Here is a 26,675-nt window from a genome sequence, read left to right as displayed (position 1 = left end):
AACAAACAAGCAAATCCTTTTGAATATGCCAAACTTTTTTCATTCAACAATTTAGGGTAAAGACAAAATTCTTGCTGTTATCGTTAAGTAACTGAGAATTTACTGCAAATCACCCCAGTATCTATCAGTAGATGGAGATCCATGTTCTGCCCCCACCCCCTCCCCATGTCTCACAATATGCTAATCTTCCTAAATCTGGAGGAGCCAATTTGCAACAGAGAAGTACTGGGGACTTAAGCCCATTAGCTTTCATTTCTCCACTGTCCACCCTCTCTATATGGTTTCATTTTCATATTTTAAAGGTAAGAGGGCTGAAGGCCTTCACTTCACTTAAACTTTGTTTCTGGACTGTATACTGAAAATGATGAGTTATGTGATCAGATGATTCCTCATATGACCCCCCCCATTTCACCCACGTAAAAATGCAAACATCAGAGATAATGATCACATACCCTATCATGCAACTCCTTAGATGCAGAGTGAGGTGAAAAAGTGGGTTCTTTCTTCCATGGTGTACCCCTGAGAAAGAGGCAAAGCATGCAGCTCCTATGCCTCTCTATCCTTTGAAACCACTCAGTAGTGTTCAAAAGCACAACTATCACAAGGAATATTATCAGAAGGAAGAGAGACTTACCTGCCAGAGAGCAAGAAGGACAGACGATCTATTGATGTCTTGCCCTGCACCGCATAGGTTTGATCTTTGGCCAAAGGCAAGACCTGTTCTTCACAGCACTTGACAATTTCTTTGTAAGTCTGGAGAGGCACTTGCAAAGGCTGACAAATTTGTTTGTACAGGAGACCAAATTCTTCAGAAAAAGTGTCTTTACGGAGTTGGTAAATTAAGTGTGCTAACTGAAACAAGCAGATCAGAAATAAAAGCACATTCCAAATGACAATGTCTAATCCACAAGCGTTGAGCCAGCCCCATACAGTAGAGCAAAGAAAGCCAATGGACAAGAACCCAAAAATATAGATGGCACCAAAAGTTCCACTACCTCCCATATAGCCAAGGAGAAAGAAGACACTAGCGAGGTGATAGGCTGCTCCTTCCATAATATATTTCCAGTTCTCACACAAAAGAGGATGAAAAATTATCCGATCCAAAAAGGTGTTTTCTTCACTCATTTTCCCTTAACTTTAACACCTGACTTGTTCTGAAATCACTGAAATACACAGAAACCAATTCCTACACCTATATTTCTACCGAGATTTTAGAGAAACATTTCTGAAATTATGTATTTGCACCAAACAGCTCCTGCAATTCTTTTCCACAAACTGCAATACCCAACGTTCTTGATGGGATCTAAGACCTTGTTGATGAGCTCGTAGAAGCATGAGAAATTCTATCCTGAAAGTGCCTTTTGAGAACTGGGGGGGGAGAGGGGGGGAAATCACAGTCGCTAAGAGTGTTTGTAGCTTGTTCTCTCCCCAGCCTTGAGATAAATTAAAATAGACACAGTGAAAGAGCAGCAGGGAGGGCTAAAAGGGCGGGGAAGACAAGCAGAGGGCACGAGTGTTTAATTTGGAATGTATAGCACTGAGGCATGGTAAGAAGAGAGAGAGACTACATAGATAACCATGTTTGGAATTGAAATCCAAGTAGCAAAGGCTACAAGGGGAAGAGAGACCAGCCTGACATTTGCCACTTAACATAACTCAGAGAATTAGATTACAGAGTATTGTTTGTGAATACCAGTCAGAGTTTTCAGTTTGTTCTCAAACACTCTTTATCACCAGAGTATTTTTTTACACTGAGGAGGAGGAGGAGGAGGAGGAGTACTTCATTATTACAGACAACTAATAGCAATAAATTAAGAACAAAAAGGATTTGAATAAGTATTTTCATTACTGTATAGGGTATACAATAGTACAGAAAGTGCAGACAGCTAGGATATTTAAGAATATATCAGCAGAAAATCAGAATCAGCAAGGAAGGTTCCTTTTCTGAAATAAAGGCTGGTTTCTCCCACCTCAAATAATTTACTATTAAAATGAGAGGGTTAACTTCAATTAGTTGAGGATACATTAAAGGAAGCAGATAAGATGTTGCTGTCCAATTTCCCATTTGAATTGGTGCGCCTTACATTCAGGGCTGTCTTCTATTTGGATAAATATCACAGCTCATAAAAAGAAAATATAGTCTTTATGGTACTTTCTAGAATTGCTGCCTCCCTTGATTTGTGGAATACTTTGTATTCCTTTCCTGCCAATTTGTGGAATACTTTGAATCTATTCCTGTCAAAGTAGGACCAGAAATAAGGACAAAGTTTGTGCAATGTACTTCTTCTTGCATAGTTTATACCATATTCTTTATTTCTTCACTCTCCAACATGCATCCTTGTCTCTCTAATCCTAAAGGGATTGATCCAAACAAACATATTAGTAATTGTGGTTGAAGCACACTGGCACAGTACAGTAAGAGCAATTCTCCCCAATCCTAAACCAAGTAAACTTTGTCAAATCTCCTGCATACTCAGTGGAAAGTTTTCGTTTTGTCATTGTTGTTTAATTATCAGAACTTTGTGATACTTGTTTTGGGATGGCATTGATGTACTCTTTTTCCAGTGTAGTGAATAAGATGACTGGCTTTTGTGTGTCACACTCATGTGTTTCAACTATTCCACTTATGCTAACTTTCTACTTACCAGTTCACTTAAACTGTGATTTATAAGAAATTGCAATTTGTGTTGAGGGAAAAAAACTAAAAAGAGTGGTGTTGTACCCACTGCTGTTACTGGATGGCATGGTTTTGACCAAAAACTCATCAGTACTTGGGAGGATTTTAAATCCATTAAACTTTCCATGTTTGTCCTAGTAGTGTATCCTCTTTATCAATCCCACTGAGGGGTCATAAGCACGTTTCATCAGAATACATATTATGTTGTTACTTTCAAACTGGAAGTTGCAAATGCCAGGCTGGCAGGCAGGTAAGTGGCTGCTGCCGGGTGGGGGAGGGAGTGAGGCGGTGTGTGAGGGTGCAGAGGGTTGGGGGGGTGTAAGAGGGTGGGCTAAAGGTGTGGACCGGGGACAGTGTGCAGGGGTACATGAGAGGCACAGGGGGTGGGGAGGGTGTGCAATGTGGGTTGGGGAGGGTGAGCAGGGGTCCGCAAGTGGCCAGCACAGGACAAATGCAGAGGGGCTGGGGGAGGGTTTGAGGGTGGGGGAGACTTAACCCAGCAACTTGCAACCTTCCCTGCTGGCTTCCCCATTGACGCTCTGAGGAAACAGGCAGGGAAGATTGCAAATGGCGATCATGTGGTCACGAGGCACTGCACTCAGTTGTAAGTGTGAACCAGTTCTGAAGCGCCCAGATCACAATTATGTGACTGGGGGGGGGGGAACAGCCAGAACTCTGAGGACCATTAGTTCAGCACTGTCGTAACTTTGAATGGCTGCTGAACAAATGGTCGTAGGTTGAGAACTACCTATATTTCAAATTTGTCTGGTCCCTTACTTCATTTCAAATGTTCTTGGATTAAATTTGATAAGATTACATTCTTATCTAGATTTTTGCTGTTTGCTTTGTATTCTTTAAATTCTTAATTAATTTTTTCCTTTATTCTGGAATAAAGGATCAGTCACCTTGTAATTTTTCAAACTTGTTGTTCAGAAGATGCAGGCCAGCAGGGTGGCAGGATGAGCGGAGTGAAGGATGGCAGGATGAGCAGAGCACAGGGCGGCAAAGCCAGCAGGGCGAACGGGTGAGTGGAGCAAATGACTACAAGCCAGCAGGGCAAGTGGAGTGGAGAGAAGCAAGGTTGGTAGGACAGCAGGGACAGCGGAGCACAAGGCAGCAAGGCCAGCAGGGCAGCAGGGAGAATGGAAAAAGGAAAGAGAATAATTTAAAAAGTGCAGAGAGTGCAGAATGCAGAGAAGAGAAACAAAGATTAAGGGGTCTGGAAGCTAAATCCTATGAAGAACAGCTAAAGGAACTAGGTATGTTTAGCTTAATGAAGAGAAGACTGAGGGGAGACATAATAGCAGTCTTCCAATACTTGAAGGGCTGCCACAGGGAAGAGGGCATCGATTTATTCTCTATAGCACCTGAGAGTAGGTCAAGAAGCAATGGGTGGTAGCTCGTCAGAAGGAGATCCAACCTGGGAATAAGGAGGAATTTCCTGACAGTGAGAACTATTAAGCAGTGGAACAGCTTGCCTCCCAGAGTTGTGGGTGCTCTATCACTGGAGGTTTTCAAGAAAAGATTGGACAACCATTTGTCCGAGATGGTATGAGGACTCCTGCCTTGGGCAGGGGTTTGGACTAGAAGACCTCTAAGGTCCCTTCCAACCCTATGAAATTCTATGATTCTATGAAAAACAGAAAAAGATATATAAAGAAATTACTCCCCCCTCTCTCCAGACAAATATAAACAACTTCAGTAACTTAATAACTTCTGTAATATTTAAATTTTTAAAAAATCTCTTCTTCCCATATCTCATCTCTTATCAATAAACAAATTGTAAAAACTCATCATTCAGTCCTAATCAGCAAAAGTCCATTAAGAGCTACCAGAAATAATAACATATATATTTTCACCTTAATTAAATAAATCCATTTTGTATTCCAACTTATCACTTTCTCTGAGAAATAAAGGAAAAGAAACCTCTCCCCATCTTATCTGTTGTCTATAAACAAGTCTTTAAAGCCTCGTCATTCAGTCCTAGTTAAAAAAATATAATCCATTCATTGCTACCAGAAACCATGTTTATGTTTTAACCTGGTTGAATAAATCCACTTTATATTCCTTCTGTTTACTTTTAAAAAGCTTGATCTTTAATCCCTTCAAATAATGTCCCACAAGTTGATTTCTTATCCTTTTCTCTTTGTCTCCACTCAGGAACTTCACTAGCTTAACACATCTCTTTTGTAAATCCAAGATAAGAAAGCTTTCCAAGTCATTCTTCTGATGTATTATTTGTATCCAGCAGGAATCCCAGCTGCTGATGCAGCCATCAGTGAAAGCAAGGGTCTGTGCTGCCCGAAGACACATTGGAGAGCAATGTGGAATGTCCAAAGAATGAGCCAGGGTAAATTGGATATCATCAAATGCGAGATGGCAGCTTGAAAATCGACCTTCTTGGCATCAGTGAACTACACTGGATAGACAACGGCTATTTCTACTCTGAGGAATTCACTATCTATTACTCGGAACATGACACCAGGGATATGAATGGAGTGGCATTTATCACAAGCAAAAAACTTGCCCAAGCAGCAGAAAGCTTCTCAATGGTAAACAATCTCATTATGACCATCCGAAACTGTGCCAAGCCCCTCAAAATCACAGTTGTCCAAGTCTATACCACAACAACTGATGCAACGGAGCTTGAAATAGAGGGTTTCTATGCCAGCATTGAAAAAACTTTGAAGCAAATGCCCAAAAAAGACATTGTTTACATACTGGGTGATTTTAATGCAAAACTTGGCAGCCAAGCAGAAACAGGCATTACTGACAGCTTTGGACTTGGGAAGAGGAATGATGCAGGCGATTGTTTGGTACAATTTTGCCATGAAAATCTATTTTGAATCATGAATACCTTGTTCAAACAGGACAAGCGCTGCTTATATACTTGGACCTCACCAAATAAACTGCACCGTAATCAGATCGACTATGTTCTATGCAGCCATCAATGGACCAGTTCAGTCCGCAATGTCAAGACATATCCAGGTGCCGATTGCAGTTCAGATCATGAATTGTTGGTGGCTAAGATCAGAGTCACCCTTATCCCTTAAGGACAGACCTTGGGAATGGAACTTGTTCTTAAACTGGGGACTGCCTGTATGATGGAATGAATGCCTTGAGGGGAAGGGGAAGACTGAGAAAGTTGTGGCTTCATGGAGTTAATAGATCTTCAAAAAGACAGAGGTCAGAATAGAAAGTAGTATACAAATCAGCGAATGAACCTGAGGGAAGTAAGGATGACTTCCATGGATAGAAAGATACTGAGATGTATAGGAAATGTTTTAATGTAAGCTAGTTTGGTTAGAGGACCAGTTTGGCATGGGGATTAAAGGTACTGGATTAGAAGCCAGGAGACCACAAGTTCTGTCTTAGGCACGAAAGGCAGCTGGGTGACACTGGGCTAGTCACTCTCTCTCAATCCTGAGAAGAAAGTATTGGCAAACTGCTTCTAAAATGTTGCAAAGAAAACTGCACGGATTTGCTTATATAGTCACCAGGAGTCAGGATTGATTCAATGGATCATAACAACAGTTTTAGTTATGTTTTTTCTTTGGCTTACAATTTCTTATTTTTCTGTGTTGTGTGTATCACTTACCCAAAAAGAGTAATGGGTAATATTGTAATAGTGCAATTTTGCATATATGCAGAAAAATATATGCTGGCCATCCTATTTCCCTTGAATAGAATTCCCCCTATTAAGGTGGCATCCATAATGATGCCACCAAGGAGCTATCCCAATGAGCATGTACCAGGCACCTGATAACATTATGTTCCAGGCAAAAAGTAGAGATTTCTAATGAGGTTAACATGACTTGAAGATACAGCACAGGATACTTGATTAGGGCTAGAATATATGTAGTTCCAACGCTATACTGCACTCAGGTAGAGCTTGAAATACCACCGCAGTCAGCACCACTTAGAAAAGCCAGATTACTCAGACCATTTAGGACTAGCAAACCTGCTCCCAAGTAACCATCTAGTCCCCACACACATAAGCACTCCTCCACCTCCCTGCTCTCCAGCATAGTGCTGTTCTTGTGGGCTGGGCAGCAATGACACTGCTTCAAGAGTCTGAGTCTTCAGAAATAGTCAGAAACACTGGCTTGACTGTCAGGTTCGGTCAGCACGAGGCTTCAGGGAAGCACGGGGCTGCAGGGAAGCTTGCAACCAGACCACGCGGAATCCACCGGCGGTAGCTAGCGGGGAAAAGAGGAACCGAAAGCGCCGCTAATTAACGAGCCACCTGCGGCCAGCTAAACAGGAAAACCACAGCGGAAGCTTTTAACTATGAACTGATAACGGCGCGAGCAAGCAAGGAACGGGGCCGCAGGGCAGCGAAACAAGATCGCAACGCAGCACAGAACCCGCGGGTCTGCACGTAGCAGGGAGGGACCAACCCAGCCGGAGGGGGGACTCTGACCGACCCTGCCATCATGAACAATCAAGGGGGACATTGGGGGGCCCAATAGTCCACAGCTGCAACGCGATCACGAGGCGGGAAAAAGCGCGGGAAGGGGGGAATATAACAAGTGATGCAATTGTACCAAGCCAGTCCTGGCTTTGCTTGTGACTACTACGTTACGCATGAGTAAACCTTCTTTGTGAACCACACGTGTCACGAGAGTTTCTCTGTTGAACGGGGCAAATCTCACATAAAGCCAGGACTCACCGTCAGCGCTACCTGGTACCACCGAGGAGCGTTTTCTTTCTCAATACAGGCATGACCAGCGACGAGGAATCCGTGGGTCAGCTGGAGCGCGAGGAACCCAGGCTCGCGGAAGGGCAGTCGGAGCCGCCCGGGAGCGACGGGGCAGCGGCCAGGGCCGGGCGCCCTCCATCCGAGCGGTGGTCGATGGGCGTGAACCAAGGACCAGACGGTTCAGGCGTTACGATGACCCGGGGTTTGGGGTTCCGGAACCGCGAGTGGAGCGAGAAATTCGCCCGACTAGAGGAGAGAGTCGAGCGTCGCCTAGACGCCGTGGAGGCGATGCTCCAGACCCTACTACAGAGAGTGGGGCCACTGGCGGTGAACGAGGGGGCGAGCGACAGGGGGGGCGGTCCGGCACCCCCGCCGGCACCACCCACGGCGCCCCGGTCGGAGGACCAACGGGCGGCAGACGCCCTGAGACTTCGAGGTATCACTGGGAAGTTCTCAGGGGACCCCGAACAGCTGCCGCACTTTCTGACGCACGTCAGGGGGTTCATGCAGAGGGGTGGTCACCTATTCGCTAGAGACGAGGACAGAGTATCCTACGTGGCCGAACTGCTAGATGGCCAAGCAGCCAGCTGGGTGATCGGGCTGTACGATGCCAACGCAGCGGAACTACGGAGTTTCCCGGACTTCATGCAGGCGCTCCGGGACAGATTCGAGGACACATTGAGCGCCAAGCGGGCGGAGGACGACATCCTACAGTTCAGACAGCGGGGCAAATCGGTATCGGAGTATGCCCTGGAGTTCCGGAGGTTGGCCGAGAAGCTCACGGACTGGCCGGAGTCCCTGAAGGTGAAGTATTTTAAGAGGGGACTCAACCCAGAGATCCTGGAACGGGCACTGGGGCGGGACGACCCGCCCACAGTGAAGGATTGGATCTGGCTGGCCGGAACGGCGGAATCGGCGTGGCGGCTTATCCAACAGAGCATAAGACGACGGGACCAGACGAGGGACCAGCCGAGGGAGAGGACCCCCGAGGAGAGGCGGAGCGGTCGGCGGCAGTCCACCGGGGGGCGAGAGGCGACCAGAGCCCCGAATCTGTGCTTCCGATGCGGAGGCAGAGGCCACCGAGCGGCGCAGTGCCCGACGGAGCGGGAAGGAGCCCCACCACGGCCCGAAGTCAAGCCCCCGCGTGCGAACGGGAAAAGGACCGGCGACCGACCGCGGAAGGGGGCAGTGGCGGCAGTGACTGAGAAAGGACGCGGGGGGTGGTCGACCCCGGAGACAGCATCCTCCGGAGAGGACTCGGAGCCGGCGGGAAACAAGGCGCGCTCGCACTGAACGGCGTCCCAGTGCGAGCAGGGGAGTCGAGGCGCGCGGACCCAATAGGAGACGAGGACTGCCCACCGTTCCGGGTGAGGATACACGTCCGGGGGGTGAGATCCGGAGGGGAGGCGCAGCTACGGGCGCTACTGGACTCGGGCTGCACCCACTGCTTGATGCACCCAGCGGTGGTCTCGGGGCTCGGGCTACAGCTGAGGCGCCTCCGGGAGCCCATTTCATTCAGCCAGCTAGATGGCACGCTGGCAGGGGGGGGGCCAGCTCAGTATTACACCGAGCCGGTCCAGATGACGATCGGGAGTCACCGGGAAGAACTGAGGTTTGTGGTGGTCCCAGTGGCCGACTACGCGGTGGTACTCGGCTTGGCGTGGCTGCGGCGGCGGAACCCACGAGTCGACTGGACGGCGGAGGCAGTGCGGTTCGGGGTCGACAGACCGGCGAGGGGCGAGAGCAGAGGGGACCGAGCCGTGGAGACGGAGGCAGCCGCAACCACCGGCGGGCAAGCGGAGGGTCCGGGACACCGGGAGACAGGGCGAGAGCAGATGGGGCCCGAGACCCGGGCGGCAACAGCAGCAGCAGCAGCGCCGGGACCCCGGAGACCCGCCACGATCCCGAAGCGAGGGGAGGCAGCGGCGACTGGCGAGGCGACCGCAAAGCGAGGGGCCGGACCCGGGGAACCCCCGACGGGCGGCGGAATCCCGAGGCAGTATCGAGACCTGGCGGCAGCGTTCGGGGAGAAGGAGTCCGACCAGCTCCCACCACACCGGCCCAGTGATTGCGCCATCGAGCTAGAGCCAGGAGCGACCCTGCCTAAGCCGAAAATGTACTCCCTGTCAAGGAGGGAGATGGGGGCCCTGCGCGAGTTCATAGACAAGAACCTAGCGCGGGGATTCATCCAACCCGCGAAGTCACCATTAGCGGCCCCGGTGCTATTCCGGGAGAAGAAGGATGGCTCGCTCCGTATGTGCGTAGACTACCGGGGGCTGAACGCAATCAGCACGGAGTACAAATACCCCCTCCCCCTGATGAAGGACTTGATGTCGCATCTGTCGAAGGGGAGGGTGTTCACAAAACTGGACTTGCGCGAAGCCTACTTCAGAGTCAGGATCCACGCAAAAGATGAGTGGAAGACGGCGTTCAACACCCCGCTCGGAAGCTACCAGTTTTCCGTGATGCCGTTCGGATTAAAAGGGGCCCCGGGGGTATTTATGCAGCTAATAAATGAGGTGCTGCACGACCTACTCTACCGGGGCGTCCTGGTCTACCTGGACGACATCCTCATCTACACTGAGACCCTGGCGGAGCACGTGAGCCTGGTGCGCACAGTGCTCCAGAGACTGCTGAAGGCACAGCTGTACGCAAAGCTCTCGAAATGCGAGTTCCATCGAGAGCAACTAGACTACCTCGGCTACCGAATATCCAGCCGGGGAATTGAGATGGACCCGGCGAAAGTAAGGGATGTCCTGGGCTGGGAAGCGCCGCGAACCCGGAGGCAACTCCAAAGCTTCCTAGGGTTTGCGAACTTCTATCGCCAGTTTATCCCGAACTTCGCCCAAATCGCCCTTCCCCTAACCGACCTGCTAAAAACCAAGGGCACTGGGAAACCCCCCAAGCCCAGCATGGCACTCGCGTGGACTGCAGAATGCCAGGGGGCGTTTGAGGAACTAAAACGGCGGTTCACAGCGGAGCCGATCCTGCGCCATCCCGACCCAGACCGGCGGTTTATAATCCAAGTGGATGCATCAGACGTGGCAACGGGGGCAGTCCTGCTCCAACCCAGCCCGGAGGGGGCCATCCACCCGTGCGCCTACGCCTCCCGCAAATTCACCGAGACGGAGAGGAGGTGGATGGTGTGGGAGAAAGAGGCGTACGCGGTCAAGTGGGCGCTGGCCACGTGGAGGCATCTACTGGAGGGGGCAACTGAACTGTTCGAGGTGTGGACGGACCATAAAAACCTCGAGGCCCTGAAGACCCCGCGTAAGCTATCCCCCAAACAGGCACGGTGGTCCCAATACTTCGGGAGGTTCAGGTTCACACTGAAACACATCCCCGGGAAGCGCAACTTCCTAGCAGATGGACTGTCTCGCATGCCCCAACACGCCAGCCTACGGGAGGAGATCGTGGACTCCGTCATCCCCGCCAGCAGGCTGGCTGCAAAGGCGGTGACCCGAAGCCAGACCAAGGGGGAGCGACGGGACGCAGCGCCTGAAGTAAGGCAAGGGTTCGCGGAGGCGGCGGAGCGGGACGCTTGGCTCAAGCAGAACCGAGAGGCGCTAACCGGCCAAGAGGGGTTGTGGTGGCACGAAGGAAAGCTGTACGTGCCCGAGGGTTGCCGACGGGAGGTCATGGAGAGAGCCCATGACAGCCGGAGCGCGGGGCATTACGGCTTCGTAAAGACGCTCCACTTAATCCGGCGGCAGTTTTGGTGGCCCACGCTCCGGAAGGACGTGGAGGCGTACTCGGGGGGTTGCCCGGTGTGCGCGACAGCGAAAGGGGCCAAAGGCAAACCTAGAGGCCTACTCCAGTCGGTAGCGGAACCCAACGGCCCTTGGCAAGAGGTCGCCATGGACTTCATAGTGGAGCTCCCGGAGAGTAAGGGGAAGACCTCCATTTGGGTGGTCACGGACTTATTCTCCAAACAAGCGCATTTTGTAGCGTGCCGGCGAGTCCCCACGGCCGAGGGGCTGGCGAGACTGTTCGTGCAACATGTCTACCGACTCCACGGCGCACCTCGACGGGTCGTCAGCGATCGGGGCGGCAACTTCATCGCGCGGTTCTGGCGGGAGTTCCTGAAGCGGGTGGGGACGAAACAAACCCTATCCTCCGCGGCGCACCCGCAGACGGACGGAGCCACGGAACGCCTGAACGGGGGGCTCGAACAGTACCTGCGCTGCTACGTGGGGCACCAACAGGACGATTGGGCGGAGCTACTACCATTCGCGGAGGTGGCATACAACAACGCCGTCCACAAGAGTACCGGGTTCTCTCCGTTCAAAGTAGCCACCGGGAGAGATTTCGTCCCCATGCCGGAGCTGCCTCAGCCGGAATCCCAGATCAACTCCCTGGACGCCTGGTTCGCCCAAATCGACGAGACCCGGCGAGCGGCGCACGCGGCATTGCAAAGAGCTAAAGCCGACTACAAGAAACACGCGGACCGCAAGAGGCTCCCCGAGGAGAAATGGAAAGTGGGGGACCAGGTGTATCTGTCAACCAAAAACCTAAAGACGCACCAGGCATCGAAAAAACTCAGCCCGAGGTTTGTGGGGCCGTTCCCCATTACAGAGGTCATCAATCCGGTGACCGTCAGGCTGACGCTCCCGAAAAGCCTCGGGAAGATCCACCCGGTGTTCCATTGCAGCCTGCTAAAGTTGCACCAGCCGGGGAACGCCTGGCACAAGGCGGAGGGAGTGCCGCCACCCATCATGGTCGGGGGGGAGCAGCACTTCGAAATCAACCGGATACTGGACGCCCGGAGGCACAAGGGGCAGACCCAGCTCCTAGTGCAATGGAAACATTTCCCCAAGTCCCACAGCGAATGGGTGAGTAAAACCCACATAAGGGCGCCGGACCTAGTGCGGGACTTTTACAGTAAATACCCCGGGAAGCCGAAATAGAACCGAGGGGGGGGAGTTGTCTTCAGGGGGGCGGCATGTCAGGTTCGGTCAGCACGAGGCTTCAGGGAAGCACGGGGCTGCAGGGAAGCTCGCAACCAGACCACGCGGAATCCACCGGCGGTAGCTAGCGGGGAAAAGAGGAACCGAAAGCGCCGCTAATTAACGAGCCACCTGCGGCCAGCTAAACAGGAAAACCACAGCGGAAGCTTTTAACTATGAACTGATAACGGCGCGAGCAAGCAAGGAACGGGGCCGCAGGGCAGCGAAACAAGATCGCAACGCAGCACAGAACCCGCGGGTCTGCACGTAGCAGGGAGGGACCAACCCAGCCGGAGGGGGACTGGCAATCAAGGAGAATGGACTCTGACCGACCCTGCCATCATGAACAATCAAGGGGGACATTGGGGGGCCCAATAGTCCACAGCTGCAACGCGATCACGAGGCGGGAAAAAGCGCGGGAAAGGGGGAATATAACAAGTGATGCAATTGTACCAAGCCAGTCCTGGCTTTGCTTGTGACTACTACGTTACGCATGAGTAAACCTTCTTTGTGAACCACACGTGTCACGAGAGTTTCTCTGTCGAACGGGGCAAATCTCACATTGACAACCTAAATCTAATTGGTGCCTAACAAACAAAATGAATATATTATTATTGGCATTTAAATGCTTCAGAAATGCAGAAATTGCTGCACTTTTTCAGCATATGTATTAGCATTATAGTCTTTTAACTGCTTGCCTTAAAGCACTGTGAAAGAAAATAAGTCCTTTTAGATTATTAGAGCTGTTGCAAGCCTGGGTGAATGGTTTCCCCTCCACTGCAGAAAGGGATATGAAGAGATAAGATATATATGGCTCTATATTTCTACAGAAGGAGAAGTCCATTTTATTTGACTACAGGGTTGGATTAACTGTCCTAAATGAAGGAGATTCCAGTAAAATGTTAGGCAACTCTTAATGATGGGAGAAAGTACTCAAATCCACTTTGCTTGGAGGTATTCAACTAGAAGCTGAAGAGCCATCTATGGTGAATGCTTTAATTTGTATTACCGGAAGTCCTTGAATTACAACCATTCGTTTAACAACTGTTCAGTTATGATGGTGCTGAAAAAGTGACTTACGATTGGTCCTCGCACTTACAACTGTCGCAGTGTCCCTGTGGTCACATGATCAAAATTTAGGCACTTGGCAACCGGTATGTATTTACGACAGTTGCAGTGCCCCAGGTTCATGTGATCGCCATTTGCAACCTTCCCAGGGGGCTTCTGACAAGCAAAGTCAATGGGGGAAGCTGGATTTGCTTATCCACTGTGGCAAAACAGGTCATAACATCAGGCGCAACTCACTTAATGACCATATCCCTTAGCGATGGAAGCTCTGGTCCCAACTGTGGTCATAAGTTGAGGACTACCAGTACAGCACTAAACAGGGGGCTGGACTTGATGACTTAAATGGCTTCTTCCAAATCTTTGATGCTATGAAATTAAGATGTGAAGCAATTTTTCTGCCATAGGCTTCAGGATACTGGGAACAAAATTCAATCCATGTAGGCAAATTTATTAATTCCAACAAAATTACCTGTATTCAGACCAAACTGTTTTATTGATCGCACTCATAATACTTCGTTCAAATATGTACAGGAAAGAAACAATGCTGTGTTTGAAACAGAACTTTAAATACTAAGAATTTATCACAATTGCCCAAATCTATTAACTACAGAAGGACATTAAGGCGACATATTGCTGTGATTTTAAAACTTATCTTAAATATTTTTCCCAATAACTTCATCTTCTCATATAAAACATCAAAAAGCAATTCAATCAGTTGTGGAAGTAAAGTTTCCAATTATCCACAGTAAATCACCTAAAGGAAAAAGGGAAAAAATATAAGAAATTGTTTGACTATAACAATTATACTTCTCTAGGACTCACAATGAAAAAATATATATGGAATATCTGTAAGAACATTCAGAAGTTTAAAACAGAAGCAAAGGACATTTTTATGCATATAATGTACAACTCTTCTAGTTTATATATCCAATTTAGATAAACCAGAGACAATTGGGACAAATGTTTTACATCCAGCACTAGCTTAATTCAGCTTCCATTTGGATTTGGACCTCCACAAAGCTCTAGTCCTGATCTCTCTCTTGGAAATTTAGGGTACCAGAGCAGAACTTTAAAAAAAAAAGCTTTTGCAGACCATTGTTGAAGAAAAAAGGCCAATGGAGAGAATACTGGATTTCAGTGACAGATGTCTAGTTCAGAACAAGCAGGGCCTATTCGGTTTTAGTATTGCAGTAGCAGCATGTGAGCCAATTTGTTACGCTGTTGCTGTACACAGTTCTTTTCATTTTCAGCAAATTTCTATGAATTGTTCCTCCATTAAGTAATTGTTGAAAAGCCCTTACTTATAACACTCTGAGAATTATAATATAATGCAATGCAATGCAATGCTGTAAGTTACAATATACTATTGGCTGTAATTTTATGTTGTTTTCTCTGTTACTTATTATCCTTTTTTGCCCTCATTATTGGATACAGAATTTTTTGCTAATTGCCCAAAGAAATCACCAACAATTCTGATTCTTGAGTACATTTGTATATATTCAAACTCAGGCCATATTCAGGAAGAAGTATAATCATTCTTTACAAGGAACTTCTTTGCCTTAAATCTGCTAGCTATTGTCCTCAGAAATAATGATGGATTTGAACAAAGTTAAGCACTCCTCCCTTTCCAAAAAACAGATTTTAAAGGAACATAGCTTAAAAATTCTTGCAGTGATTTTGCCAAATATCTGATAGGTTTTATTTCCATCCTTACTTTGCTTGCAAAGTTTGTTCCATTCTGCTGGCAAAAAGAGTATAACTCTTTTTATCTGCTCTATTCTAGGCAGGGGTATAAAGTGCTATGTAAACTGAGGATAGCTGTCCGTGCAGCATCTGGCTTTTCATGTTGATGTTACTTTAGTTGATTGCTGAGGTATATTTTATGATGGGGTTTTTTGGTGTGTGTCTGTGGATTATTGTATTTTATTCTATTGTGTGAGCCACTTTAAGTCTTAGATAGACGCAGCATACAAATATTGGACAAATAAATAAATAAAAATAAACAAATAAATACATGTTGAACATATTTTCTATAGATTTCAGATTTCTTAGCAGAAAGATGGCAACAATTAGGACAACATAGGAGATTGGTCCTGCAGTGCCTTCAACGGAGGGAGGGAAGCACAAGGCCTCTTATCATTCCTAAAATCACAGTTAGTTTATACAATACATCAATTAGCTAGATTAAGACCACAGAATATTGGGGACCTACTCCACATGTAGTTGCCACAACTATACATTGGTTATTTTTCCTTTAGGGTTAATATATTTGCAGATTTTTCTAAATTCACTAATCAGCAGCAGGATGTGAATCCTGTAGTAGGGTTATCATATCTTACTATGGATACAGGACAATCAATCATAAGAATCTTCTCATTTTTTTGTTGATAGAATCAAAATGAGAATAGTCTGCTATTGGGAAATAAATAGCTTTTAAGGCTTTGGAAGACAGCATTTTTGGAACATATCTCCTGCAGACAAAAAGTGACATAATTTACAGAATATTCATATGATTGTGAGGAGGTAACAGTTTCCCCCAGATTGCTTATTTTAGTTCATTTATGACATATTCTTAACACTTTTTATATTCTTAAAGTGTATACTAAAGAGTAAGCATGAAAGAATACAGGTAGACAAACACATGTACCCGAATCTGTGAGGATGTAGCCAATGTACCTTTGATGACGACCGTCAATTCATGTATTACTAAAGTAGAATTTGTGCATTACTAAAGTACTAAAGTAAAAATACACTCCCCCTCCCCCCCACAAACATTTTGTCTTAGTAGGAATGGTTCAACTTCATTGTGCCAAGTCCTATTTCCAACTAGTAGAAATAGAGCAGATAAACCATAAGGCATTATACCAACCATAAGCTGGGATATCTGTATCTATGAAGAATAATGTTTTTCACTTTAAAAAAGGAAAAAAGCTAGATTGCTAGAAAATGTGATTGAGGAAGAGAAGAGGAAAGACAGCAGCAAAACAGGGCTTTCTGACTGAAAACTAAAATTAAAAAATTAAAAACACATTTCAATTACAAAATGGAAAGAAGAAAATACAATAGGCATATTACAGATTATACATGCTTCGCACCCCACAAAAGTTTCTATAAATTCTCACAAATGCAGTGGTGCTTGCTAGGGAATTATTATATTTTTCCCAATATTTATTGAGTAAGCCATGTTCTGAAAAATTGTCTTTTAGTTACCTACCTATGAAATATTCCAATATATGGCTCATCTTGTTCATATCTTAAAACCCAAAGCTCTCATGCATTCCTTGTGAGCTTCAATAAGATGACCACAGTTTTCTTCTCCTTTTTCGATGATGCTGCAACACAATGTTTCCCCCTTAAGTGATTTCACAAATTAAGTTCTGAACTAAGTTCATGAGCACTGGACTTGAACTCTGACTACCTGTAATACTCCTATGTTACTGTTTCTCCCCCTCCCCTACCCCAGATCATTTAATATGGTCAGATCCTATTTGAATTGCTTTACTGAAAAATTAAAAAGCAGAAGTATGTTATGATTTGAAGGGAAAGTCTAGCACAGGATAAGAGAGGCTTCTTGATCCTTTTCTTTTTGGCTCTTTTTCCACCTGAAGAAAATCCCTTTCAGCTGCTTCTAATTTCACTTTGTGAGAGAGTATTTAATTATTCCACCCAACTATACATGACATTGAATGAAATACAATTCAACCCTATGAAATTAAATTACTGTGAGTTCAATACAGGTGAAAGCATGAATTACAGTTTTTTTGTACTTTCCCTGAATAGTGTTTGCAAGATGGGCTTACCTGTTGTGTAGCTGTACATACTTTTGAGCAAGAGTATGTTATAAATTAGTATTCTAGCTGCAAATCTGTCTAGTGAGATTTGACTTTGTGTACTGATGCACCAGTCACTTCCAAACTTTATGTATTTATATATGCCTGTCTTTGAAGATGGTTCAGAATTTTCCATTGAATGAAAATGTGGCTACCTCAATATCAGTGCAGGCCACTACACTGAAACATATAGAAATTATTTGGAACCAGTTGCACTGTCTATGGGAACATTTCTAACCCAACTTATGGGTTACTTATAGGACCATCTATCCCCAGTTGTCTATGCATTTTACCCCATCCAGCAGGAGGGGCATGCTCTGAGTACCACTGGTTAAGGAACATCAGCTGGCAGGGCCCAGAAGGAGAGCCTTTTCTGCTGTGGCACCCACCCTCTGAGAATAGATTAGCCCCATCTCTGCTGACCTTCTGTAAAGCCCTGAAAATTTGGTACCTGAGCCTGGGGCCCTGGGTATGTGACAGAGCCCATTTCCTGGCTATGTCGATAGTTGTTTTATAATGCTTGTCTGCTATGTGCTTTATTTTTTATACGATGTATTTTATCTATTTTATTGCGAGCTGTCTAGAGTCACATATGTGAAATGTGTGTCTATATAAATTTAATAAATAAATGAGCAAACAAACTTGAAAAGCTAGTTAACCTGTTTGAGGTTTGGGCATTTTCTTGGGAGGTATCACATGACCACATCAAAATGGCTACCAAAGAGCCATATGTATTCATAAAATTGCTGCCATTTAGGCATGGTTGTTCACAATGTGCCTTATTTTAAATAGTATATTTCACAATCAACTGATTTCCCTATATATAGAGGATTCTTGTTATTCGTGGTAGTTATGTTCTATAGAGTTGCTGTGAACACTGAATTAGTAAATACTAAAACCTCAGCTGGGTATGTGCATGTTGGATGACTCAAAATTTTTGTCACTCTGCATGTCCATAAATACCCAAAAGCACTGCAAGTATCAATTTTGCAGTTACAAATAAATTTTAGTGAGTAGGTGAATTCACAATATGGAATCTGTGAATTGCAAGAATCAACTGTAAAATAATTTTTAACATTAACTTGGCCACCCTAACAATATATGGATTTTTATTTTTACATATAATGTATATGTATTACATGACAGAAAGGGCTGGGGTCACGTAAGCATGGAAGAATAAGACTGGACAGCTAGCCTTCTGCTCCTTGGTCAGTCCTCTTGTTAGGGGGCTGGATCCTGCTCTCATCAAACTTCCAGAAGCAGGGCATCCTCTTGCTGTCTTTCTGCCTTTCCTTGACTTAAGTGCTAGAGACAGTGCTATTGCCACAAGACACTAGTTAAACACTTGCAGAAAGAGGGCTTTGCCTTCAACTGCTGCCATCAGGATCTTCAGGGAGTGCAAAGCACACTGACAGGTGCAGGGACCCTCTTGTCCACCCAGGGCCTAAACCATTTGGGGCAAGTTAAGCTATAGTATGCTTTGCTTTTAAACTGCTGTTAAAATAGTCTATTATTTCTAAAAACAGTCATCTTAATAAATCTTTTGTTTTAGTGCGTACTAGAAACTCTGAGATTCTGCCCATTTATATTTTAAATAAATAATAAATGAACTGAAACAATGCTAAGCTGGGTAGCTTCAAAACTGTAATCAACAAGTTTCCTAATACTTGCAAATTTTGAAACATTAAAGAATAGCTTCAGTGTATCTGAATCAGACCAACCAAATCTCCTTTAGAAAATGCAGTAGCAACAGCCAATAACTGGCTTCTGCAGTTTTTTCAAGAAATGAGGTTGTTATATCTGAGTTATAGGTATACTATTCAGTAAGTTTTTAACAGTAGTTATGTGTTAAATTGCTACCTTTTTATACTAATTTGCCAGTTCAACAATTGGCCACTTCATGGTCTATGACTGAGGCCACACACACATTTTGTGTATAACTATGACATTATAAATGTCAATAATAGTGTGATTTTATTCTTTCCCAGCCAGTCTCCTCCAACATGGGTAATAAAACGTTTGTACTGGCACTGGCAAGGCCGCTGTTTTTAAACTGTTGAGAACAGAATAAAAAACAAGAAACTTTCAGGGTTAGAAATGAGCGCCTCTATTTTCTAGTGGCACCACTTCCACCCAGGAAGAATTCCGCGCTTTCATTTGGAACAAGACGCGGGACTATCTTACGTCTTAATCGAGAAACAGCACATCTCTGCTGCTCCAGCGATGAGGACGCGCCTTCTCGTATCACGGAATGACTGTGACAAACTTTCCCCTAGCCATTTACCAACTTTGGTCCAATCTGGAAGAGGCGCTTTAAAAAACCCTAGGGGGATTTGCCTCTGCAGCTCGGCCACTTCGACAGTTTTCCGCCGGTGCTAAACTGTCCCTCGCGCCCCACGCGTCACGGCGGGGTTACTGATTCACCCACGTGCCCTTTCTCCCGTAACCCCCATTACCCACCAGGCGTCGCGCGCCTGCTTCGTCTCGGGGCAGGCACAACACGGTTTCAGCGAAGGCGGCGGCTTTTGCTCCGCCTGAGCGGGGGCTTGGAGACCCGCCGTATCGCAGGAGGCCAGATTCGACATCCCTTCTACTCGCGCATGCGCAGAAGCCGCCAGGACGCAGGCCTCTCAAGGAAGGGCCGCTTTGGTCTCGGATTTCCGCTGTCGCCACTACGTTTTAGTACTCCCAGCCGTCCTTTGTGACGTAACATCTCCGATGCTCTATATGCAAACTGTAAACTGCAGAGCCATGAAAGACCAAGCAGAGGATGAAGAAGTTTCTTAAGGAAATATTACTTTTGTTATTTATTCATTTTGAATTCTTGGAAATACGCTTTTATTGAGGTAATACTCATAAAGCCCTACTAGGTGGCAGCAGAAAGTTAAGCAGCGCCGGATCTGACTAGTACAGGGAAGACAATGGCTGGCTGAGGAATTATGGGAGTTGAAGTCCACACATCTTGCCAAGGTTGAGAAACACGGTTCCCACGACTATAGGGAATAAACAAACAAACAAAAAACCGGAAGACGAGAATGGATATGTCCGTGAAATCACAGGAATCGATTGTAAAGAAACTTGCTCAGCATTCAATGCGGATAAATGTATCCCTCAAAAATAATACAAGTGGCTCTTTCGGCTGGAATTTATAATACTCGATTACTTCTTTTCAGTTTTCCGAGTGACTATTTTGAATTTTCGAGACAAACTCTCCCAGAAATATATTACTTATGGAAATGCTCTTTTCTTAACTTGCTCCTATCTGAAAAGGAAACCTTGCAGGTACCGCCACAATGCTCCCTTTTTCTAGGCAAAAGCGTCAAGACTCCGAGTTACTTAGCAGCTGGGCGATCTGCCACTCGAACTCCAGCTCTATGGTATCACTCCAGGAAACGACGCGGCACCCTTTTAGTTCGGCGGCGTTGCTGTGGAAACTGTTGCTATGAGGAGGACACCTACAGCCTTCCGACGCGGCGGCTGAGACCGAGGTGGCAGCAAGATGAGTCAATCGATGACCGTTACTCGGGCGCTGGACCATACTGGGATCCGGTATCGCAGGAGGATGGCTCCGAACCGGGCTTTCGATTTCCTTTACGGTAGCCAAGGGGGCGGGGGGGGGGTTGCTTTTCTATACAGGTCGAGGAAGTGAACTGTCGGGAAGTGACTGGCTTGATTGGCACGGCACACTGAGCCACAAACCAGCCAGCCGATTTAGCCTAATTTGTGAATGTAACCCTGTGGTTCAGTGGGTTCTGGACTAAGAAAATTGGATTGGTTGTCTTAATTAAGCTAACTATAAGTAAACATGTCCTGAGAACACAGTCACTGATAATTGGCAGGTGTAAAATCCAGCCCACGAGCATACAGTCCCAATGGACTGTATCCATCCAGTTTTGCATGGAAATAGGACCCAAGTTAGTATGGGCAGAAAAATTTAACACTGATGTAATGTATGAATTGTTTTGAGTTAGTTGAATAAGCTCTGTTGAAGATTATATCGGACAAATTAGTTTATACTGCCTCTGCATTAGGTTAGGGCAGTATGTTCAAAATGAGGGGGCTTAGCTAAAGCATATTTGCTACTGCAGCCCAAGAGGTTTTGTATGTTTATTTATTCAGGGTATTTCTCCCCTATTAGAGAACTAGTGTAAATAACATTTAGCTGACCTGTTTAACTTGTGGCCTGCTAAATTAAATTAAATATTGAATAATATTGAATAATTAAATAATATTAAATTCAATTAATTTCTATAGGATTTAAGCGCTTCAAGTAACTAAATCTCCAGCAAAACTGTAGGACTTTTTCTCAACTGTAGAAATTCATGAAGACTAATGAGGATCAAGATTGTTTTTTTAGACGCAGGGGTAATTAGTTCAGCACAATGTTTTATTAGTCAACACCAGGCTGACTTACTGGGCTGGTAAACATAAACATTTTGATTTATATAGAGTGAGTAAGGAATTAATTGTCCTCCTACATGGTAGTTAAATTGGAAATTCAAATGGGACAGCCAGTGACCTCAAGTTTTGATAAAAGTTTCAGAGTAATGCAAATTCCAGGCTTTAGTATTTCTCTTTGCTATGATAAATAAGTCACTTTTAGAGATAATTCCATAAGAGAGACTTTCTAGCTGGCTTAAATGTCATAGAATGCTTCCACCTGCACTCTAGAATAGCATTCTAAATAGAATTCAATTGCCAGTTCAGGTTGGAGAGAACAATGTTAGAAAGTGATTTGGAAAGAAAATTCCCCAAAACAACCACCTTTTGAAGTAGGCTGGGCTGAGACAGAGTGACCTATGAACAAGCAGTTTTTCTGTTTCTTTTTAGAGTATCGTGTTCAGAAAGACAGTGTAGAACTGTTTCTATTTCTACAGTATTCATTTATCATTTGCATTTTATAGTATAACAAGGGAAAGATTCTAATACAGATTACAAATCAGTGAATACAGTAACTTTATTTAATAAGACCCCAGCTAGATGGCAGCATTAAACCCATCTTAGCTGACATCAAAAAGCTAAGTAAAGTCAGATTTACCTAATACTTGGATGGGAGTCATTCAAGAAATACCAGGGCTGTAAGCTACATTGGGAAGTCATACTTCATCTTATGTAAAAGGCCAGGAAGACTGGAAAGTTAAAAAATCCTGAAAAATGGAACCATTTCTATATTGTTTCCAAAGTAAACTATGTGGATATAATCATGAAGTCACTCCAAGCTCACTTCAAGAAAGACTTTATCCCTTTTTTAAAAAATAAAGCTTCTCTATGTGAATAGTTCAGATAAGATTAAATTTGAGAATATGAGGAACTCTCTGATCCCCTTAAAATTTAAGAAGGGAGTATACTCTGCACTATTTCTCTTTAATCTCTGCACAAATTATATGGTATGATATTTATCTGTTGCACTTTTATCTATTTCTTTCTCAAAAGAGGTTATAATCTTTAGCAAATGCTGATAATACTGTATTTTGGCAGATATTTATTGAACACTGTAAAAAAAATCTGAAATGTAATTACTCAAGAATGAATATGGTGCTTCAAAAAAGAACTCAAGCAATTAGATGAGTAATCAAGCTTTAGTTTTTAGATACATGGATATAGGTTTTTTTTACAGACCCTCAACTGGAACATGTAGCATATTAAATACATAACTGAAAACACTATCAGTTATATTTCTGTGAAACTATTTAAAAGTTGTCAATTCATTGTTCTAGACTTACAGCTGTCTAAGAAAAGTTTTTAGCCTGCATTTAATTTATTTAAGCTCAAATTAAATGAAGACTTAAATCTTGAGAAATAGGGCAGTATGGTCTAAAGAGATCTTTTGACTTTTCTCAGACTCTTTTAATCTCTGTAGAGTAGAACTAATGACTACACCAGTACAGATGTTGGCATATTATTCTATTATTGGCTGAATATTATTTTTAAGGATTCTCATGATCCACCAGAGAATGCATTCAGTGAATACTCTAAAAGAATGCTTACTTTTAAAAAAGTTCAGTGCCATTCTTTCTGGACTAGGTAGCTTTCTCAAAGTATACACTAGGGCTTGGGGTTGCAACAGGATATTAGAATAATGCTTATCACATAGAACAACTATTGTTAACTTTAAAAAATAAGTCCACATCACAGGAAATCCCCATTCTTCTCTTTTCAATTTAAAAAATAAATCCCCATTCTTCTGTTTTCTAATTTAAAAAATAAAATTATTATAAGAAGTAGAATGGCTTTTACTAAAGGTTAGCTGAATTTAATGCCAGTGTTGATGTTAGAACAGGAGAGGGCAACTTTTTGGTGTGGCCCTATCTAGGATAACCACATCTTCTGAATCCCGACGTCCAATCTCTAGAATCAGCAACAATTCTGGTTTCCTTGGAATCACTACAACTAATTTTCCTACATTCAGTCCATTACAGCGTGGAAATATATAAATACCCTGAAATGTCCAACCTTGAGTTTTAAGAAAGGAGAAATAAAACCAGTATCATCAGCTCCAAACACATGCACAATCTTTTCTAGCAGTTTCAGATAAATATCAAATAACCTGCGTTTCAAGATTGAGCTTTGCAGGAACTCCACCACAATCCCCCCACCAAACCATGACAATTCCAAAGCAGTAGTTTCTCAGTCCCACTTCTGACAACACCTAGAAAGGTAGGAATGAACCCATCACAAATTACTGCCTCCAACCTCAGCTTCTTAAGATTTTTAAGAGCACATTGTGATAACAATGGTATCTAGAACCATTACCAACAGAGTTACATTTCCATAAACTTTCTCCTGAAACAGATAATCATGGGAACCATGATCATCTCTGTGCCAAATCTGGGTCTAAATCTATGCTGGAAAGTATCTAGATAATCTGTTTCTGCTAAGAGTCCCTAGAAGTCAGTGCTACCACTCTCTCCAGAAGTCTGGCTAAGTATAGTATATTATTGACTTTCTAGGGGTAATTACAATCATTTGGGTCCAAAGATGGCTTCTTAAGCGAGGGCTTCAGAGCTTTAATATATTAATAACTGTAGAATTCATTGGCAGGTCAATATCATTGAGACCCTTACAAGCCAAGCTGGAAAAAAAGCTAAAAAGTAGTAATGTAAACAGATCCTAGAAAATTATCCAATTCCTCAAGAAACAAGCAATATAACTGGCTTGTTTCCATAGTATATCCAACCAGGTTGTCATTAGAATAGTTGACCAGGATAATGTGGAAATTAACCAGGTCCATTAGTCTTCAGGGACAGAAAAACCTGTTTGTTCTCTGCCCCAAGGAAGAAAGTATGCTGTGACACCACAGTCTTCAATGAGCAATAATATGTTCCATTGTAAGAGCATTGCTTCTGGTACCCCAGTACAGATAACTCCTCTCCAGGACAAAAAAAAAATAGCTTGAGGCCTAATAGGTGGATTCTGAAACAAACTGGGTGGAAGCCATGAGTTTTGAGCTATACCTGGTTCAGCATAAAAACTGGAATTCCCCCAAATCAAAAACCTTGTTTCTAACCAGTCTATCCATATTTAGCTCAGTCAGGGACTCTGTTAAGCAGTGGGACAGAATGCTTGTAATCACCAAACTGTTTAGGACAAGGTATATTCCCTTGAAATAAATGAGATTCCAGAAAGGGGGGCAGGAAAGGAAGAGAAATCCTTATGGCAATACCCCATTCCTGACTACAAGATCTGCACTACTCCTGTAGAGATAGCTTTGTAAGATGTTAATTGTTGAACCTAGCATTCAGCAGAGGAAGCTGAGTTGAGATTACCTCTGTAAGTAAAGGGAATGGAATAGGAATCATAATCAAATGGATTCAGCCACCTTGCACAAGTCTGCCTTTTCCTGCTCTAGGCCACTTGGATTTTGAAAAAGGCTAATAATTATGCATTTGTTTACTTGTTTTCTGCTTTTGACTTTGTAATAATGCTCTGTTTTTTGTTAAAGTCCATTTGCAAATACCTATCTATACAGTAATTTTAACTTGCTTTTTGTAGGCATTGTTTGTTGTTTCATTGAATGATTTGATTTCTTTTGTATTTCTTTATACCACCTCATTTATTAAGAAGACAAATAAATATAAATAAAGACTACTGAGGGTTCCCAAAGTATCATCACAATTAATTTCCCATATCCTTGTCCTAGGCCAGAACTTACACCAGAGTATACAAGGCAGTTTCAGTCTTAAAATTAGATTGGAAGCCACATTAGAGAAGATATAAACTATGAATAAATACATGTTTAACAGGATTATGTAGCCTAATATACTTTCTTAAATGTATTAAAGTGTTTCCATTTCTTTATATGTATTTAGATCCATTGTATGTGCTATCAAGTGAAAGAGATCATGCACAGGCAAACATCCAAGCTCATCTAATTCATGATGAAATGGTAGGTGATTATAGTCTAAAACTATTTTACAGAATATTTTCATTTCTATAAAAAATAGCTTGCTGTTGCTAGGTAATTTGAAATCTATTTCTCAGGTAAAATAATAACTGCAAAAAGAAGGTATTGTTTCTACCTATACCTACATCTAATTTATGTAGATATAGATTCTTAAATGATTTCTTTGAATAATAGTTTGAGATGCTTGTGTACAACAGAAATTTCCAAACTTTTTAAGCACTGAAGAACATAATGGAATAAATGTTTGCGTATGTGTCTCTATGCAAGTTAAATATAACTATTAACTATCCATGATTAATACAGTTCTTCAATAATTTTAAACTGTATATAACAGAAAATTAAATTTGACCATTTTTAAAGATACTAATTAGTATGGTTTTAGTTTACTTGTAATGTTTTACTAAAGAGAAAATTATGTTTCACAAGCAGTTTTCTGTCTGGGAAGTCTGGCAAATCCTGTCTTGGCAGTTGAACATTTTAGCTATTTGAATGATCTAAGGGTAAATAAAATCCAAAAAAAAAAACCCACAAAAAGAGAAAACCAAGTCTTAATATTTTCTTCATGTAAATGACTTAAAACATGTATATTATTTAAAAGTTTGACCATTATCATAAGTAGAATTATATTTGCATATAAATATTAGGCCTGACTTAGATATTATATAATAACATACATGTTGCATTTCTGTCTTTTTTCATATAAAAAGAGGAGAATACCAGAATTTAAAGCCATGTTTAGTAATTTGATTCACTATCCATCGCACTTTGTGCAATTAGAAGAAAAAAATCCTGTTCCTCCATTCATTGAACGAAGATGGAAAGGAAGGGCACAGCAACGCTTTGAGACTTTTCAGAAGCTTGTGGGGTAAGTGTCCTTATATTTTATAATTTTTTTGAAAAAGTCAAACAATTATTCATCTGCAGATGTTCTAAGGTAGGTTTTCCTAGACAGTGATTCAAGATACCTCTAGTACAATAAAATATCACAATTTGCTAACAAATTAGGCTTTTTTGGCAACAGTGTCTTCCATTTTTACACATTCCTGAT

At 43.7% G+C, this 26,675-nt stretch overlaps 3 protein-coding genes across 5 annotated transcripts in view; 1 reads left to right on the top strand and 2 right to left on the bottom strand.

Annotated features, from left to right (window-relative positions):
• POPDC2 (popeye domain cAMP effector 2) overlaps positions 1-7,119 on the bottom strand; it is a 30,949-nt gene extending 23,830 nt beyond the window's left edge. The window contains exon 1 of one of the 3 annotated variants that reach the window (XM_088147520.1): positions 635-7,119. In XM_088147520.1, the coding sequence (XP_088003646.1) occupies positions 635-1,125 (491 nt within the window). In that variant the 5' untranslated portion in view covers positions 1,126-7,119. The remainder of the gene's footprint in view (positions 1-634) is intronic. The other 2 variants (XM_007435289.4, XM_007435290.4) reach the window with 2 other exon arrangements.
• A 6,748-nt stretch (positions 7,120-13,867) lies between these two features.
• COX17 (cytochrome c oxidase copper chaperone COX17) lies at positions 13,868-19,852 on the bottom strand. Its single transcript, XM_007442758.4, has 3 exons — positions 19,684-19,852; positions 16,608-16,725; positions 13,868-14,147 (listed from the first exon to the last, which is right to left on the bottom strand). The coding sequence occupies exons 1-2, from the start codon at positions 19,806-19,808 to the stop codon at positions 16,641-16,643; spliced, it is 210 nt and encodes a 69-aa protein (XP_007442820.1). The 5' UTR covers positions 19,809-19,852; the 3' UTR covers positions 13,868-14,147; positions 16,608-16,640.
• The window catches only part of CFAP91 (cilia and flagella associated protein 91), a 60,452-nt gene continuing 53,629 nt past the window's right edge, over positions 19,853-26,675 (top strand). Inside the window, exons 1-3 of the mRNA XM_088147514.1 lie at positions 19,853-20,819; positions 25,533-25,609; positions 26,335-26,492. Coding sequence (XP_088003640.1) covers positions 20,723-20,819; positions 25,533-25,609; positions 26,335-26,492 — 332 coding nt within the window. The 5' untranslated portion in view covers positions 19,853-20,722. The remainder of the gene's footprint in view (positions 20,820-25,532; positions 25,610-26,334; positions 26,493-26,675) is intronic.

The sequence above is a fragment of the Python bivittatus genome, unplaced genomic scaffold (genome assembly GCF_059951505.1).
Source record: "Python bivittatus isolate LINGU-HERP-01145 unplaced genomic scaffold, Pbiv_v1 ctg000520_np1212, whole genome shotgun sequence".
Classification (NCBI taxonomy): Eukaryota; Metazoa; Chordata; class Lepidosauria; order Squamata; family Pythonidae; genus Python; species Python bivittatus.
Note: the sequence above shows the minus strand (reverse complement) of the source record. Positions and strands in the feature narration are given on the sequence as shown.

What these genes read in the sequence shown, in the direction of transcription:
- COX17 (XM_007442758.4), bottom strand. Translation starts at nt 19,808, where the DNA reads ATGTCGAATCTGGCCTCCTGCGATACGGCGGGTCTCCAAGCCCCCGCT. An exon ending in AAGCAGGCGCGCGACGCCTG is followed by an intron (nt 16,726 to 19,683) that starts GTGGGTAATGGG and finishes ATTGTGTTGCAG; the next exon opens with CATCATCGAAAAAGGAGAAG.